Source organism: Bufo bufo, chromosome 8 (genome assembly GCF_905171765.1).
Source record: "Bufo bufo chromosome 8, aBufBuf1.1, whole genome shotgun sequence".
NCBI classification, from domain to species: domain Eukaryota; kingdom Metazoa; phylum Chordata; class Amphibia; order Anura; family Bufonidae; genus Bufo; species Bufo bufo.
In genome coordinates, this window is record NC_053396.1 from 206,666,339 (window position 1) to 206,684,429 (window position 18,091).

The 18,091-nt window shown below is 42.6% G+C and overlaps 2 protein-coding genes across 4 annotated transcripts; one reads left to right on the plus strand and one right to left on the minus strand.

The window, feature by feature from the left end:
- Positions 1-247: 247 nt before the first annotated feature.
- LOC120977499 (oocyte zinc finger protein XlCOF8.4-like) lies at positions 248-7,611 on the minus strand. The gene is made up of 5 exons (XM_040405482.1): positions 7,563-7,611; positions 6,587-6,711; positions 2,876-3,064; positions 2,678-2,801; positions 248-1,420 (listed from the first exon to the last, which is right to left on the minus strand). Exons 2-5 carry the CDS (start codon positions 6,662-6,664, stop codon positions 546-548), a joined length of 1,266 nt encoding a protein of 421 aa, XP_040261416.1. The 5' UTR covers positions 6,665-6,711; positions 7,563-7,611; the 3' UTR covers positions 248-545.
- Positions 7,612-7,675: 64 nt separating this feature from the next.
- LOC120977803 (zinc finger protein 773-like) lies at positions 7,676-17,821 on the plus strand. Of its 3 annotated transcripts, none has more exons than XM_040405922.1 (7): positions 7,676-7,809; positions 12,050-12,204; positions 14,551-14,742; positions 14,819-14,942; positions 15,307-15,398; positions 15,614-15,728; positions 16,891-17,821. In XM_040405922.1, exons 2-7 carry the CDS (start codon positions 12,112-12,114, stop codon positions 17,811-17,813), a joined length of 1,539 nt encoding a protein of 512 aa, XP_040261856.1. In that variant the 5' UTR covers positions 7,676-7,809; positions 12,050-12,111; the 3' UTR covers positions 17,814-17,821. The 3 variants fall into 3 exon arrangements, with proteins under 3 accessions (XP_040261856.1, XP_040261857.1, XP_040261859.1); XM_040405923.1 differs by having other exon boundaries at positions 15,620-15,728; XM_040405925.1 differs by having other exon boundaries at positions 15,620-15,728; positions 16,894-17,821.
- Positions 17,822-18,091: the final 270 nt, after the last annotated feature.

Below are 18,091 nucleotides of genomic sequence, written 5' to 3' on the forward strand. Positions count from 1 at the left end.
TTCCACTCAAATGATCTGATACGCAGAACGTAAATGAATATTTCACTGTGGAAACCAGATAAGTGGCGGACACATACTTCTGGTATGTTTATCTCACTGAGGAACGTGAGTTTTGTCCACATGGTAAGTACAGGTCAAACACATGTGCATGCAGTTTTGCTGCAAAGGCCACTACTGGTCCCACCAGTATGAGAATACTTTCTAATGCCCGCCTGAATGCAGCTTTAATCTGATTTTCAAGGGGCGACAGCTTTCTCTGTCAATGTCCACTTGGAGAGAATAATAACTGCTCCCAGACACTTCTGGTAGCAACGTATCTTCCGAGAGGACAAAGGACTGGAAATGTTGAACTCCACCACGTCTGATCATCACCCTCCATGTCTGCCATCAGGGAATTAGCAAGCTGCCACCATACTATCTATTGGACTGTTGGCCAATCCCACCCAAAATCTGCCAGTTTGGTCTGTGTTATTCTCTACGGTTTTGAGGTGGCAGGTTCTACAGCATCTATTTCTGTAGTTGCTCCGGCCCCAAGGTACAACTTTTCATAAAGTAAAAGTATTAAAATGGTTTCTGCCGGCGTAAAGTTTTTGATGTTCAATTAAGTTTGATTTCTTGGAAAAGCTTCTCCCACATTCTTCACATGAATACGGACGTTCCCCCGTGTGAACTTTTTGATGTTCCATAAGATTGGATTTAATTGAAAAACATTTTCCACATTCCAAACATGTAAATGGCTTCTCCCCGGTGTGAGTTTTCTGATGTCTAACCAAATCTGGTTTCCGGGCAAAACATTTTCCACATTGCGAACAGGAAAATGGCCTCTCTCCTCTGTGAGTTTTCTGGTGCTCCACAAGATTGGATCGAATTGCAAAACTTTTCCCGCATTCTGTACACGAATACGGCCTCTCCCCAGTGTGGATTCTCTGATGTTCCACGAGATGTGATTTCGAGGCAAAACATTTTCCACAATCCAGACAAGAATATGGCTTCACCCCTGTGTGGACCTTCTGATGTTCCCCCAGATTTGATCTCCAGGTAAAACATTTTCCACATTCGGGACATGAATATGGCCGCTCCCCCGTGTGGATTCTCTGATGTTCCACAAAGTTTGGTTTATTTGTGAAACACTTCCCGCATACTGAACATGTATATTTTCGCTCGTTTTTGTGGCTTGTCTTCTGTATAGATAAATGAGACTTCTTTGTAAAATCATTTTCAGCTTCAGACCATGGAAACTGGGACTGGTCAGCTGAAGGTTCTTCTAGAGTGGTGGGATCAGAAGAAAGGTCTCTGTTGTGGATCACTGAAGGTGAATTTGGGGCAGAGAAGGGATCATAACAAATTTCTATGATATCACATTCTTCTTTACAAGGGGAAGATGGGAGGAGATTGTTGCATTCTTGGCTTCGGATGACATCTGTTGGGGGAAAAAAACCAAACCATTATTTTCTGGGAAAACACAGTACAACAACCAGACATTTTTATGACTTTTCATAAAAGGTAAAAAAAAGAAAGAAAAACCAAGTGACTTATCAAAGTACCATCATTATTTAAAGGGTTGGTCACCTTTGGGGGGTAGGGTTGGCTAACCCCCCTTTCTGGGCAGACCTGTAAAAGGAAGCATACTTATCTGCTCCCCAGCACTGGGTCCCAACTCCTTTGCTCTGCAGCCTTGACTGTCTCACCTGGGCTCCCGCTGTCAACATTTGGTTTGATGCTGTTGCCGCCAATCTATGGCTGCAGTGGTAACCTGCCCCCTTTGCGTCATGTGAACAATTGACATGATGCAAGGGGAGCAGGTCACTGCTTTGGCCCTGTGGCAAGTGACTGGCTGCAGGGGCATTAAAGCGGTTGTCGACAGCGAGGGGCCCGAGATGCCAGAGCACGAAGGAGTCAGGACCAAGAATCGGGAAGCAGAGAAGTACGCTTCCATTTACAGGTCTGCCCAGGAAGGGGGGGATGGGGTTGCCAAAAGGTGGCCAGGATTGTCCACTTAAGAAAATTCACTTACCTTTACCCTGTTAAGAAATGATAAGTTAACAGCGGAGATTGTTCAGTAGAGGATTGTCAAGAACGGTTACAAAGAGCGTCTCTCGCTGTGGAGGACCTGTGCATTACACAAACAACCCACTGATTTGAATGGACACTATGTAATACCTCATTTCCCCTGTGGTGGCGCTGCAGACAATTTGAACACTTGCTGCCAGGTTTCCCCATAGATTAGTTGATTGCTGGGGGTCTCAGCGTGGGAATACTTTGTGATCAGCTGATTTTCAAGGAACTCTTCTTATAAGTAATGACTCTCCAAAGTGGAGAACCCTTTTTAAGGTGCCAAGATGAACAAGAAGTATATAAAAAAAATATATATACAATGTCCAACAACTGGAGAGCTGGAAGTTGCTGCCCCCTGTACTACAATAACAGAAGGACCCCTGTGGCTTTGAAGTAAAAAAAAAAAAATATTATTTTGTCCTAACCATTAAAAGCTCTCACTGTTTACACTGCTGACCAACTCAAACATAAACGGTTTATGTTTATGTTTTGTCCATCTTTTGTGTTGAGAGTCATTATTTTCATACACTTCAATGGTTGTACCCCCGCTACGACACCTCCATGAAACTAATAAGCAACATACAGAAGTTCTCAACTATATAAGTCCAATATTTCTTCTTACCCTGTGGTGTGAGAGGCCGGTGGTCCTCCATCAGGACGTCCTTGTACTGATCCATGTGTCCTTCTAAATACTCCCACTCCTCCATGGAGAGGTAGACAGTGACGTCCTGACACCTGACCGGGACCTGACAACACAATGATACAGTCATCACCCGGACACATTACTGTATTATGCCCCAGCATTCCCGCCAGCGCTCACCTCTCCGGTCAGCAGCTCAATGACCTTATTGATGACCTCTAGGATTTTCTGCTCTTTGCTTCTCTCGTGTATCCGGGATGGAGGTGGAGGCAATAGGACGTGGCTTTGGCTCTCACTCCAATACCCTGACATGTTTGGATTGGAGACTGAAGTCATACTCTCATCAGATTTCTTCACTAGTGTGTAGCCCTGTGTACGGAGAATATATCAATATACACATTTAGTAAAGCCTTTGCCTCTGGTCCTGCTTTTATAGATATTGATAAGAGCATTGTCATGTGACACTATTCCCACAATCCCCCACCCCAAGTCCTGGGCTTATTAAGCGGGTTGTCTAGGCCATCAATATCATATTGGCGACTGCTGGCATCCCCATGATTAGCTGTTGGATGGGACCATTATACTCGGCCTTCTTATTACCAGGCATAGCACTGTTTATTCTGTAGCGGCTGTGCAGAGGACTATATGGGATAGAGCAAGCTGCAGTACCACAGGCACTTTATCTTGTATGGCACTGGGCCTGGTAAAAAATGAAGAGGCTGCAGCACTCACAAGGGCGCCACTGTCCATTCAAACAGATACTGATTACCTATCCTAAGAAAAGACCCCTTTTATTGGGAAGCAATATTATGTGATACTCTTCCCACAATCCTTCCCCTGTAATCCTAGCTTTAGTAATAGAGATAAGTAATGCCAAGTGACATTCTTCCCACAATCCTTCCCCTCCAGTCCTAGTTTTAGTAATAGAGACAAAAGTATTGTCATGTGATATTCTTCCCACAATCCTTCCTCCAGTCCTAGCTTTAGTAATAGAGATAAGAGTAATGTCATGTGACATTCTTCCCACAATCCTTCCTCCAGTCCTAGCTTTAGTAATAGAGATAAGAGTAATGTCATGTGACATTCTTCCCACAATCCTTCCAGTCCTAGCTTTAGTAATAGAGACAAGAGTAATGTCATGTGATATTCTTCCCATAATCCTTCCAGTCCTAGCTTTAGTAATAGAGATAAGAGTAATGTCATGTGATATTCTTCCCACAATCCTTCCAGTCCTAGCTTTAGTAATAGAGATAAGAGTAATGTCATGTGATATTCTTCCCACACAATCCTTCCAGTCCTAGCTTTAGTAATAGAGATAAAAGTAATGTCATGTGATATTCTTCCCACAATTCTTCCTCCAGTCCTAGCTTTAGTAATAGAGATGAGTAATGTCATGTGATATTCTTCCCACAATCCTTCCAGTCCTAGCTTTAGTAATAGAGATAAAAGTAATGTCATGTGATATTCTTCCCATAATCCTTCCAGTCCTAGCTTTAGTAATAGAGATAAGAGTAATGTCATGTGATATTCTTCCCACAATCCTTCCAGTCCTAGCTTTAGTAATAGAGACAAGAGTAATGTCATGTGATATTCTTCTCATAATCCTTCCAGTCCTAGCTTTAGTAATAGAGATAAGAGTAATGTCATGTGATATTCTTCCCACAATCCTTCCAGTCCTAGCTTTAGTAATAGAGATAAAAGTAATGTCATGTGATATTCTTCCCACAATCCTTCCAGTCCTAGCTTTAGTAATAGAGATGAGTAATGTCATGTGACATTCTTCCCACAATCCTTCCAGTCCTAGCTTTAGTAATAGAGATAAAAGTAATGTCATGTGATATTCTTCCCACAATCCTTCCAGTCCTAGCTTTAGTAATAGAGATAAGAGTAATGTCATGTGATATTCTTCCCACACAATCCTTCCAGTCCTAGCTTTAGTAATAGAGATAAAAGTAATGTCATGTGATATTCTTCCCACAATTCTTCCTCCAGTCCTAGCTTTAGTAATAGAGATGAGTAATGTCATGTGATATTCTTCCCACAATCCTTCCTCCAGTCCTAGCTTTAGTAATAGAGATAAGAGTAATGTCATGTGATATTCTTCCCACAATCCTTCCAGTCTTAGCTTTAGTAATAGAGATAAGAGTAATGTCATGTGACATTCTTCCCACAATCCTTCCAGTCCTAGCTTTAGTAATAGAGACAAGAGTAATGTCATGTGATATTCTTCCCATAATCCTTCCAGTCCTAGCTTTAGTAATAGAGATAAGAGTAATGTCATGTGATATTCTTCCCACAATCCTTCCAGTCCTAGCTTTAGTAATAGAGACAAGAGTAATGTCATGTAATATTCTTCCCATAATCCTTCCAGTCCTAGCTTTAGTAATAGAGACAAGAGTAATGTCATGTGATATTCTTCCCACAATCCTTCCAGTCCTAGCTTTAGTAATAGAGATAAAAGTAATGTCATGTGATATTCTTCCCACAATCCTTCCAGTCCTAGCTTTAGTAATAGAGATGAGTAATGTCATGTGACATTCTTCCCACAATCCTTCCAGTCCTAGCTTTAGTAATAGAGATAAAAGTAATGTCATGTGATATTCTTCCCACAATCCTTCCAGTCCTAGCTTTAGTAATAGAGATAAGAGTAATGTCATGTGATATTCTTCCCACACAATCCTTCCAGTCCTAGCTTTAGTAATAGAAATAAAAGTAATGTCATGTGATATTCTTCCCACAATTCTTCCTCCAGTCCTAGCTTTAGTAATAGAGATGAGTAATGTCATGTGATTTTCTTCCCACAATCCTTCCTCCAGTCCTAGCTTTAGTAATAGAGATAAGAGTAATGTCATGTGATATTCTTCCCACAATCCTTCCAGTCCTAGCTTTAGTAATAGAGATAAGAGTAATGTCATGTGATATTCTTCCCACAATCCTTCCAGTCCTAGCTTTAGTAATAGAGATAAGAGTAATGTCATGTGATATTCTTCCCACAATCCTTCCAGTCCTAGCTTTAGTAATAGAGACAAGAGTAATGTCATGTGATATTCTTCCCATAATCCTTCCAGTCCTAGCTTTAGTAATAGAGACAAGAGTAATGTCATGTGATATTCTTCCCACAAGCCTTCCAGTCCTAGCTTTAGTAATAGAGATAAGAGTAATGTCATGTGATATTCTTCCCACAATCTTTCCCCTCCAGTCCTAGCTTTAGTAATAGAGATAAGAGTAATGTCATGTGATATTCTTCCCACAATCCTTCCAGTCCTAGCTTTAGTAATAGAGATAAGAGTAATGTCATGTGATATTCTTCCCACAATCCTTCCAGTCCTAGCTTTAGTAATAGAGATAAGAGTAATGTCATGTGATATCCTTCCCACAATCCTTCCAGTCCTAGCTTTAGTAATAGAGATAAGAGTAATGTCATGTGATATTCTTCCCACAATCCTTCCAGTCCTAGCTTTAGTAATAGAGATAAGAGTAATGTCATGTGATATTCTTCCCACAATCCTTCCAGTCCTAGCTTTAGTAATAGAGATAAAAGTAATGTCATGTGATATTCTTCCCACAATCCTTCCAGTCCTAGCTTTAGTAATAGAGATAAGAGTAATGTCATGTGATATTCTTCCCACAATCCTTCCAGTCCTAGCTTTAGTAATAGAGATAAGAGTAATGTCATGTGATATTCTTCCCACAATCCTTCCAGTCCTAGCTTTAGTAATAGAGATAAGAGTAATGTCATGTGATATTCTTCCCACAATCCTTCCAGTCCTAGCTTTAGTAATAGAGATAAGAGTAATGTCATGTGATATTCTTCCCACAATTCTTCCTCCAGTCCTAGCTTTAGTAATAGGGATGAGCAATGTCATGTGATATGTTTTCAGGATCCCTCACCTCTCCAGTCAGCAAGTATATGATCTCCAGGGTCAGGTTTAATATCCGCTCAGTTTTCTTATCCCTGTCCATCCTCATTCAAGAAATGGACAGTTATCTCGTGGATGTAAAGGCAGAGGAGGAGCCTATAAAGGAATAAATGATTCAGAATCAATAGATCTAGAACTACAATAGGTTAGCTGCGGTATACTGTGCGTTGCCTGGTATATTGCGCACAACCCATGGATAAGAATGCTCTAGGTTCTAACTTTTCCTTATACCTGGCTGGTGTACATTTACAAAAATAATTTCCCCTCCCCATCACAATATTTTTTTTTAAATGCTATATATATATATATAATAGCACAAGCCTTTCATAAATTTGACTACTTTTAATACTCCACTTAGCAGCACCCACCTCTGTAGACGCCTCTTAAATCTGTGGAGCTAAGGTTTCTTTCAGACATCCCTAGGACATGGAACCTCCCGTGTCTCCCCAAAATAAAGGTGCTAAAATGGGGCGACATTTTTGTCATTTGGAAGAGCTGTCAGCTGTCGGCCCCCTTACCATGTACTTCTTTTTTTTTCCACGGGTAATTTGCTTAGTAGATCGCCCCCTGTACGGCACTATTCAGTCATTTATTGATAATGGCACTGCATGGCGTTATTGTATATTATACAGATACACTGTGTGCTTGGCGTTATCGTTTATCATATATTTATTTCCATTTTATATATTTTTTTCATATTACCTGAAACTTTTTAGCTCTAACTGACAGTATTTATTAGGGCATTATAGTCAAATCTATCATAATATAATATTTCGAGTTGTGTTTACGGTCGTGAAAATGGAGCAAAATGTGAAAAACTTCCCAAGGCTGAATCCAGATATTATGTATAAACCACCAGCTATATATGCCACATGTAATAACGTCATATACAACATACAACAACCCCCCCCCCCCCCCCAACAACAATCAACGCAAGTAAAACGTACACTGACTCTCCAGGAGGTTCCAGACCACAGTGGATAAAGGACCTTTGATGATGTCGTGATCATGTGACCGTACACAGGAGGAGTTTGGACTGACCGCCCTTACATGATGGTGACGTCATCAAAGGTCTTTTAGCTCACCACCTTATACATAATCAAAAAGCATATGTATCGCCTACATCCCCCCGTGTTTGATGTCACCAAAGGTCCTCCAAGCACTATCCTCAATACAGATAAGTAACCGATCAAGGTATGTACTACGTGTACTGGGTGGGCATTGTGTGAACTGATTTTTGTAAATATTAGCTTGCTGTCAGTGAATGAGAACACTGTACATGGCCAGCCCTGCTCTCAGCAGAGAAGTCGTTACAGTTGTATCCAGTCTAGACAATGGTCTGTGAGCTAAACTTATCGGCTGCACTAATGTTTATGGTAATTTGCTACAATGTATCAGTCTATAGAGTTTTAGCTAACAGAGACAATAGTAGCTCAGCTATGTGCTGGTTATCGCCTCTGAATGTGAACAGCATTCTCATTCAATGACAGCTAGCGGAGATCTTGGAAATGGTGCGGAACTGAAATGTCAGCCTGTCAGCGCTCGAACTGCAAAGTTCACAAATGGTACCGTTGTTTGCTTTCTTTGTGATGCAGAGAAAACGAACTTTGAAGCGATATGCTCATGAGCTTGCAAATGTCCAGACCCCTCGGCATTAGGGCTCATGCACTCGGCCATTGCCCCGCATACGGCGGGTCCGCAATGTGCACCCCGCATCACGGATGCGGACCCATTCACTTAAATGGGTCCGCAAACCCGGAGATGGGGTGAAGAAGCACGGATCGGAACCCCACAGAAGCACTACATGGCATTACTTTTTTGTGGTGCGGAACATCAGATGAAGATCGCGGACCCCATTCAAGTGAATGGGTCCGCGATCCGCATATGGCTGCCCCACGGTCGGTGCGCGTGCATTGCGGACCGCAATCTGGGATCCGGAGCCCTTATGTTCGTGGGCATGAGCCCTTACTAGTCTGTAACTCCTGCCTTGTCTTTCTGTAAGCCAGCCCAGTGTCCTGCTTATGTCACTGCTAAAGGGTGCATTAGACACCCCAATCACACAGACGACGCTCCCTCCCGGCAATCGCCTGCTGAGGAGACAGCTGCTATTACATGCAGCGATCTCCTCAGCAACACGGAGAGGAGCGATCGCTATGCCCCATGCTGTGCAGTGGTTTGCCAGCGGCAGATCGCTCTTAGACACCACCATCTGCAGCCTGCAAATCCTGATCTTTCAGCATGTTGAAAGATCTGGATTGCCCGATCATCATGCAATTGGCAGCAGTATTACACTGCAAGATGATCGCTAACGAGAGTTCATACAAACATTCGTTAGCGATCATCAGGCAGAAAATCCTCCCGTCTAATACACCCTTTATACTTACTTACACGTGGATCTTAATAAATTAGAATATCACCAAAAAGTTGATTTATATCAGTAATTCAATTCAAAAAGTGAACCTCATATATTCTATAGATGCATTACACAGAGTGATCGATTTCAAATGTTTATTTCTTTTAATGTTGATGATTATGGCTTCCAGCTAATGAAAACCCAAAAGCCAGGATCTCAGAAAATTAGAATATTGTGAAAAAGTTCAATCTTGTAGACTCATGCGGTCACATTCTAATCAGCTAATCAACACAAAAGACCTGAAGAGGTTTCCTAAGCCTTTAAATGGTCCCTCAGTTTGGTTCAGTAGGCTTCACAATCACATGGAAGACTGCTGACCTGACAGTTGTCCAGAAGACAGTCACTGACAACTCCCACAAGGAGGGGAAGCCACAAAGGGTACTTGCTGAAGGAGCTGGCTGTTCACGGAGTGCTGCATCCAAGAAGATTAATGGAAAGTTGAGATTGTAAATAAAAGACCATTTAAGAATTTGGGGGAGATTCACAAGGAGAGGGCTGCGGCTGGAGTCAGTGCTTATCAAGAGCCACCATACACAGACGTATCCAGGACATGGCCTACAACTGTCACATTCCTTGTGTCAATCCACTCATGATGCAGAGTCAACATCAGGACTGTTGCTCAATGTCCAAAGTCTTGTTTTCAGATGAAAGTAAATTTTGCATTTCATTTGGAAATCAAGGTCCCAGAGTCTGGAAGAAGAGTGGAGAGGCACACAATCCAAGTTGTGAAGTTTCCACAGTCACTGATAGTTTGGGGAGCCGTGTCATCTGCTGGTGTTGGTCCACTGTGTTTTATCAAGTCCAAAGTCAACGCAGCTGTGTACCAGGAAATTTTAGAGCACTTCATGCTTCCCTTTGCTGACGAGCTTTATGGAGATGCTGATTTCATTTTCCAGCAGGACTTGGCACCTGCCCACACTGCCGAAAGTACCAATACCTGGTGTAATAACCATGTAATAACCACAGTATCACTGTGCTTGATTGGCCTGACCTAAACCCCATAGAGAACAGGACATCAGATCCAACAATGCGGACAAGCTGAAGGCCGCTATCAAAGCAACCTGGGCTTCCATAACCCTCTCAGCAGTGCCACAGGCTGATCGCCTCCATGCCACGCCGCATTGATGCAGTAATTCATGCAGAAGGAGCCCCGACCAAGTATTGAGTACATATACTGGACATACTTTTTTAGGCCAACATTTCTGTATTAGAAATAATTTTTAATTGGTCTTATATGATATTCTAATTTTGTGAGTTCCTGACTTTTAGGTTTTCATTAGCTGTAAGACATACTCATCAATATTAAAAGAAATAAACCCTTGAAATAGATCACTCTGTGTACTGAATCAATAGACTATGAGTTTCACTTTCTGAATTGAATTACTGAAATAAATTAACTATTCAATGATATTCTAATTTATTGAGATGCACCTGTACACCTCACTTTACTGCAAGACTGGTTGCAAAGTTCCACTTGTCAAGATTAGCTCTATGCATCTTGAAATCCTGGTCATAGAACAGTTTAAATCCTTATCATCTGGATACCGTGTTCCTGACCTCCTTCCTCTTGTCGATGGATTTAGGAAGTACCGTATTTTTCGCCCTATAAGACGCACCAGCCATAAGACGCAACTAGGTTCTAGAGGAGGACAATAAGAAAAAAAAAATTTGGAACCAAAACGTGTGCTTTTGGTGGGTTTTGAACTAATGGTGGTGTGTGGATGACACTATTATGGGGGATCTGTGGATGACACTGTTATGGGGAATCTGTGGATGACACTGTTATGGGGAATCTGTGGATGACACTGTTATGGGGGTTCTGTGGATGACACTGTTATGGGGGATCTGTGGATGGCACTGTTATGGGGGATCTGTGGATGACACTGTTATGGGGGGATCTGTGGATGACACTGTTATGGGGGATCTGTGGATGACACTGTTATGGGGGGATCTGTGGATGACACTGTTATGGGGAATCTGTGGATGGCACTGTTATGGGGGATCTGTGGATGGCACTGTTATGGGGGATCTGTGGATGGCACTGTTATGGGGGATCTGTGGATGGCACTGTTATGGGGGATCTGTGGATGGCACTGTTATGGGGGGATCTGTGGATGACACTGTTATGGGGGGATCTGTGGATGACACTGTTATGGGGGGATCTGTGAATGACACTGTTATGGGGGGGATCTGTGGATGACACTGTTATGGGGGGATCTGTGGATGACACTGTTATGGGGGGATCTGTGGATGACACTGTTATGGGGGGGTATCTGTGGATGACACACATATAGAATCTTATGCTATATATGTCATCCACAGATTCCCCCCCCCCCCCCCATAACAGTGTCATCCACAGATCCCCCCCCATAACAGTGTCCCTGTGTAAAAAAGAGAAAGACCCCCAATACAGGGGGTGGGGGCCGGCATCTGGTGTTGTAATGGCAGCGTAACATCATTCACTACGTCACGCGCCTGCTCCTCCCACTTTATGAATGAAACAGGCGGAGCAGGCGCGTGGCGTAGTGAATGACGTTACGCTACCGCCACCCGTCCAGCCTGTCTACAGGAGTTTCAAGTAAGTACCGTACTACATGGATTTCTCTATGCTGCAGAGGATTACTATAGTTTAAAACAGCGCCCATGCCTACACGTTACCTATTAATACTACAGTGAGCGGGGCTCGGTGTAATAGAATACAGTGACTGCAGCGGGCCCGATGCCGACTCCCTCCCTGCTGATACACCGCCGGCCGCGCTGTGCAGTATCGCAGTCGGCGATGTATCAGTGTAAATGGCAGTATTCACCCCATAAGACGCACTGCCATTTCCCCCCCACTTTTGGGGGCAAAAAAGTGCGTCTTAAAGGGCGAAAAAATACGGTAGCTGTTAATGCAGCCACCAACCCAAATGAGTCTATAGCTATACATTATTTCTGAAGATGATTTCCTTTTATCGTGTCCCATTACTGATGTATCTCACGTGGGATGAAGGATATTTTAATTACTATTTTTCCATTCAGATTCTTGCATAATACCATCTGACATCCCCTCATTGTATCCTCCGCAAGATATCTGTCCAGGAATGATCCACCCAAAAATGGAAAAAGACAGGAGCAAAATAGCTGAGAGCATCATAAAACTTACGTTGGAGATCATTTACCTGCTTACTGGAGAGGTGAGAGATTCTGGGAAGTATGTCTTTATACCTATCTCTGGTAATAGGACCATCACATGAGTGGAGAGGTGAGAGATTCTGGGAAGTATGTCTTTATACCTATCTCTGGTAATAGGACCATCACATGAGTGGAGAGGCGAGGGATTCTGGGAAGTATGTCTTTATACCTATCTCTGGGAATAGGACCATCACATGAGTGGAGAGGCGAGGGATTCTGGGAAGTATGTCTTTATACCTATCTCTGGTAATAGGACCATCACATGAGTGGAGAGGCGAGGGATTCTGGGAAGTATGTCTTTATACCTATCTCTGGTAATAGGACCATCACATGAGTGGAGAGGCCAGGGATTCTGGGAAGTATGTCTTTATACCTATCTCTGATAATAGGACCATCACATGAGTGTAGAGGCGAGAGATTCTGGGAAGTATGTCTTTATACCTATCTCTGGTAATAGGACCATCACATGAGTGGAGAGGCGAGGGATTCTGTGAAGCATGTCTTTATACCTATCTCTGGTAATAGGACCATCACATGAGTGGAGAGGCCAGGGATTCTGGGAAGTATGTCTTTATACCTATCTCTGGTAATAGGACCATCACATGAGTGGAGAGGCGAGGGATTCTGGGAAGTATGTCTTTATACCTATCTCTGGTAATAGGACCATCACATGAGTGGAGAGGCGAGGGATTCTGGGAAGTATGTCTTTATACCTATCTCTGGTAATAGGACCATCACATGAATGGAGAGGCGAGGGATTCTGGGAAGTATGTCTTTATACCTATCTCTGGTAATAGGACCATCACATGAGTGGAGAGGCGAGGGATTCTGGGAAGTATGTCTTTATACCTATCTCTGGTAATAGGACCATCACATGAGTGGAGAGGCGAGGGATTCTGGGAAGTATGTCTTTATACCTATCTCTGGTAATAGGACCATCACATGAATGGAGAGGCGAGGGATTCTGGGAAGTATGTCTTTATGCCTATCTCTGGTAATAGGACCATCACATGAGTGGAGAGGCGAGGGATTCTGGGAAGTATGTCTTTATACCTATCTCTGGTAATAGGACCATCACATGAGTGGAGAGGCCAGGGATTCTGGGAAGTATGTCTTTATACCTATCTCTGGTAATAGGACCATCACATGAGTGGAGAGGCGAGGGATTCTGGGAAGTATGTCTTTATACCTATCTCTGGTAATAGGACCATCACATGAATGGAGAGGCGAGGGATTCTGGGAAGTATGTCTTTATACCTACAGTATCTCTGGTAATAGGATCATCACATGAGTGGAGAGGCGAGGGATTCTGGGAAGTATGTCTTTATACCTATCTCTGGTAATAGGACCATCACATGAGTGGAGAGGCGAGGGATTCTGGGAAGTATGTCTTTATACCTATCTCTGGTAATAGGACCATCACATGAATGGAGAGGCGAGGGATTCTGGGAAGTATGTCTTTATGCCTATCTCTGGTAATAGGACCATCACATGAGTGGAGAGGCGAGGGATTCTGGGAAGTATGTCTTTATGCCTATCTCTGGTAATAGGACCATCACATGAGTGGAGAGGCGAGGGATTCTGGGACATGTCGCAAGATATCACACGTATCTCTATTAATAAAGCCATAGGCTGACTGAAGAAGTGCTGGATTCTGGGATATGTCACCTGACATCACGTTTATCTCTATTCATAAGGCAATAAGGCTTGAGTGGAGAGGTGACAGACTGTGGGAAGTGTGACGTCACATGACATCACACTTATCTCTATTAAAAGGCAATGGGCTGACTCAAGAGATGAGGGATTATTCTTGAATGTATGTCGCATGGCATCACATTTATCTCTATTAATAAGGCTATGGCATAACTGCAGAGGTGAGGGATTCTGGGAAGTATGTCACATGACATCACACTTATCTGCCATGGAATGACTGGATAGGTGAGGAGTTCTTGAAAGTATGTCACATGACATCATATTTATCCCAATTAATAAGGCCAAGGGATGACTGGAGAGGCGAAGGATTCTGGGAAATGTCACAACATCACATTTATCTCTATTCATGAGGTCAAAGGGATGACTGAAGAGGTGACAGATTCTTGGAAGTATGTCACATAACATCATATTTATCTCTATTAATAAGACCATGGGATAACTAGAGAGGTGAGGGATTCTGGGAAATGTCACATGACACCACACTTGTCTGCCATGGAATGACAGGATAGGTGAGAGTTTCTTGGAAGTGTCACATGACATCATATTTATCTGTATTAATAAGGCCATGGGATAACTAGAGGCGATAGATTCTAACAAGGCCTATGGTTATATTGATAACGTCTCGTCATACACAGGATTACACCATAGTGAAGAAGTTGTCTGATAAACATCTGGCGGCTAATACATATCCCTGTGAGCCTGGAGGATGGATCGGTAACCTAAGCACCATTATGTTACCTCCAACTAAGTCACTGATAACCGAGGGAGGCAATGCACAGAAAATAATACAACTTACCAACAAGATCACGGAACTACTGACCGGAGAGGTGAGCTCTACTGGGATATTACAAGGTAACAAAGGGATGGCATGGCTGGATATTGATGGTATCATTGTGTTGTCAGATCCCTGTAAGGTGTCAGGACGTCACTGTCTATCTCTCCATGGAGGAGTGGGAGTATTTAGAAGGACACAAGGATCAGTATACGAATGTCATCATGGAGAACCACCAGCCCCTCACACCACAGGGTAAGAGGAGACTCCCTGAACGGTATGGACATCACAAGGGTTTGATTCCTTGTTTCACTGAAGTGTATGGGAGGAGGCACCGCAAAAATGGAACTTACAGCAAATGCACTGAAAGAGACCCCTGTTCTTCTGTTAAGCATGGGTCCCATGTACCGATCAGTTATTTATAAAAGCTAAGGATGTAATCGAACCAGGAGGTGGAGTAAGCAAGAGAAAAATGTCCAACATGAAGCCCCAAATCTCTCACACTAACATAGGTTTGGTGCATCTTCTGCTTGCCCGGTCTGGTTTTAAGCTGCCTAAATTTAAGACAGAAATAATAAATCTCCCTCACTGTATTCAGTAACTTTGTGTGTTATTACAGATGGACACAGTACAAGAAATACACCAGAGGACTGCCGCAGTCTTCTTCAGGATGGTCCGGAGGAAATTCACAGTGTCCTACAGGATGATCAGGTAAATGGACCTACTGTTTTGCCAAAACTATAATTCTAGATTGTGTGAATGCCTTTTTCAGACATGGCTTAATTAATTTCGAAAAACATATGTAAATTGTATTTTTCATATACAAAGAGGAGACTAGCATCCTCTAGCTCTAACAAATACTCCTAACATCTAACCAAAGTTTCTTCCGAATGTCTTAAGTTGTCCATGCTGTGTTTTATATACAGAATCAGGGTGAAGATCTGGTTAATATTAAAGCTGAAGCTACAGGACAAGATGAGCCATGTATGAGGGCAGATGCACAGTGTAAAAACCGAGAAATTCCCACAGATCTCGGCACAGGTAAGTACTGAAAATGGTGACTTATTTTCTGCTCTTCTTCTCACCTTGAGCCATCAGAAAGTAGGATATGGTACATCTCTACCAGAAGGTTGGTGGTAATGGCAATGATCGAGTTGCACACAAAAAGTGATCCACGTAGTTCTTGAATACTCTTCAGACGGTCATGAACTTGCGATAATGGGCTACATAAAAAGTAAGGAAGGATTAAAGCTGTTAAAGATTCACATGAATGCAAAGTAGGCCAAATATCTGGAAGTAGGTGACACCCTGGAGGGAGCAGGGTGAATTAAGGAGCAAGCTTGATGTTGGTATCAGCCCTGATCTGGCTGGGGACACTGGAAGGTTTCGGAATCTGTAGACTAAAAAAAGTTGTTCTCATAGTTGTCTTTTCTAAAATAACTTTTCATTTTCTCTTCATGTGTAAAGTTTACTAGATAGCAATCATGAAAGTAGACCACTTACTTGTATTTAGAGAGGGATGCTTTCATCAGAAAGTTTTTTTTTTAAACGCAATAAATTTATAGAAAACTATTTTTGTATTTAGGTTTAGCTTTTTTCGTCATCATTTCGGCAGTTTTATGCCATTGAAAATGAAATATTGTCCTCCTGAAGCAGTCAACGTTCATGATAAAATCTCTCCTATAGATAGGAAACCCACTGTCAGTTTACTGCTGCAGTTAAATGAAGAGGTTATCTAAAGGTAATCCTTATAACACTAGTAGGTGTAGAATTGGTTTAACAGTATAAAAACTCAATTGTAATCTTGATAGGTCTGAGTCCACAGAACAGCATTGAATCGATTAGTATAATGTGTGATGCTCCAATTGAGTCACGCAGAAAGGGACGTTCTCTGGTTGGGGTAATGGTCTGACTGAGAGAGTTAAAAGGGACAGTCTGCTGTGTTGAAAAGTCCAAACAAAGAGGAAGTTAAAACATGAAAAAGAATCTCTTATACTGAAGAGCAGTGGATACGTCACTGTAGATTAGTGCCTGTTAGATTACTCTAGGAGCCATTTCACTAGAACTTTCATAGACGTCTATAGAAAACAACACAAAAAGTCTCCTGCCAGGGGCATGTTTCTTGGCACCTTGGCATTCTGACTCATAAGGTTTTGACTTTTGGGTTCTGTAAAGAAAAAATTAAATATGTTTCAATTTCCAGCAGATTACCACCATGCCAACAACGAAGACAGAGACCGGCATCTCCTTATATATCCAAAGAATGAAGAGAATGAAGTAGATACGACTAAGAGGCGTCCATTTCCCCACCAGAAACCCTCAGTCCTTCAGGGCAGAGATCTATCATCTGATCCCAATGAACCTTCTTCTAACCAATCTCATAAAAATAAACTTTTCCAGTGTTCAGAATGTGGTAAAAGTTTTAAAAAGAAGTTTAATCTTACGATGCATAAGAGGACCCACAAAGATGAGAAGCCGTTTTCATGTTCTGAATGTGGAAAAGGTTTCACCAGGAAATCGGGTCTTGTTACCCACGAGAGAATCCACACCGGGGAGAAGCCGTATTCATGTTCCGAATGTGGGAGGTGTTTTACCCAGAGATCAATTCTTGTTGAGCATCAGAAATTTCACTCGGGGGAGAAGCCGTTCTCATGTTCAGACTGTGGGAGAGGTTTTATCCAGAAGTCGGACCTTGTCATACACCAAAGAATCCACACCGGCGAGAAGCCATTTTTCTGTCTGGAGTGTGGGAAGTGTTTCACGCGTAAACAGCATCTTGACAGTCATCAGAAGGTCCACACAGGGGAGAGGCCGTTCTCATGTTCAGAATGTGGCAAATGTTTTACCCAGAAGTCAGACCTTCTTAGGCATCTGAAGGTACACACGGGGGAGCGGCCATTCTCATGTTCGGAGTGTGGCAGAACGTTTACACGGAGATCAGTTCTTGCTGAACATCAGAGGATTCACACCGGGGAGAAGCCATATTCATGTCCTGATTGTGGGGACAGCTTTTGCCTGAAATCCCAGCTGGTCAAACATCAGACAACTCACACGAGGGATGATGCTCCTACAGGACCGCTAACATCAGAATTGTTAAAAGTCAACAAAATTGTTAAAAGTTGTTAAATATTTATTGGAGAAAATATTTTTGATATAATAAATATATTTTATATTAGTTTAACAGCGTCATCATCTTGATTCTGTCGCTGGAAATAGCTTGGACTGTCCACTCAGCCAAACACTGGTCGCAGCGGTGATTGGCATGTCAAACCTTATATTAAGAAGTGAAGAGGAGCAGGGACTGGAACTCCAACCCTGTTTTTCAATAAAATGCTTCCCCTAAAAAACCCACTTAAGCCATGCCCGATCCTCTCCTGGCCTTCTCCAGCAGACCAGCGTCAAAC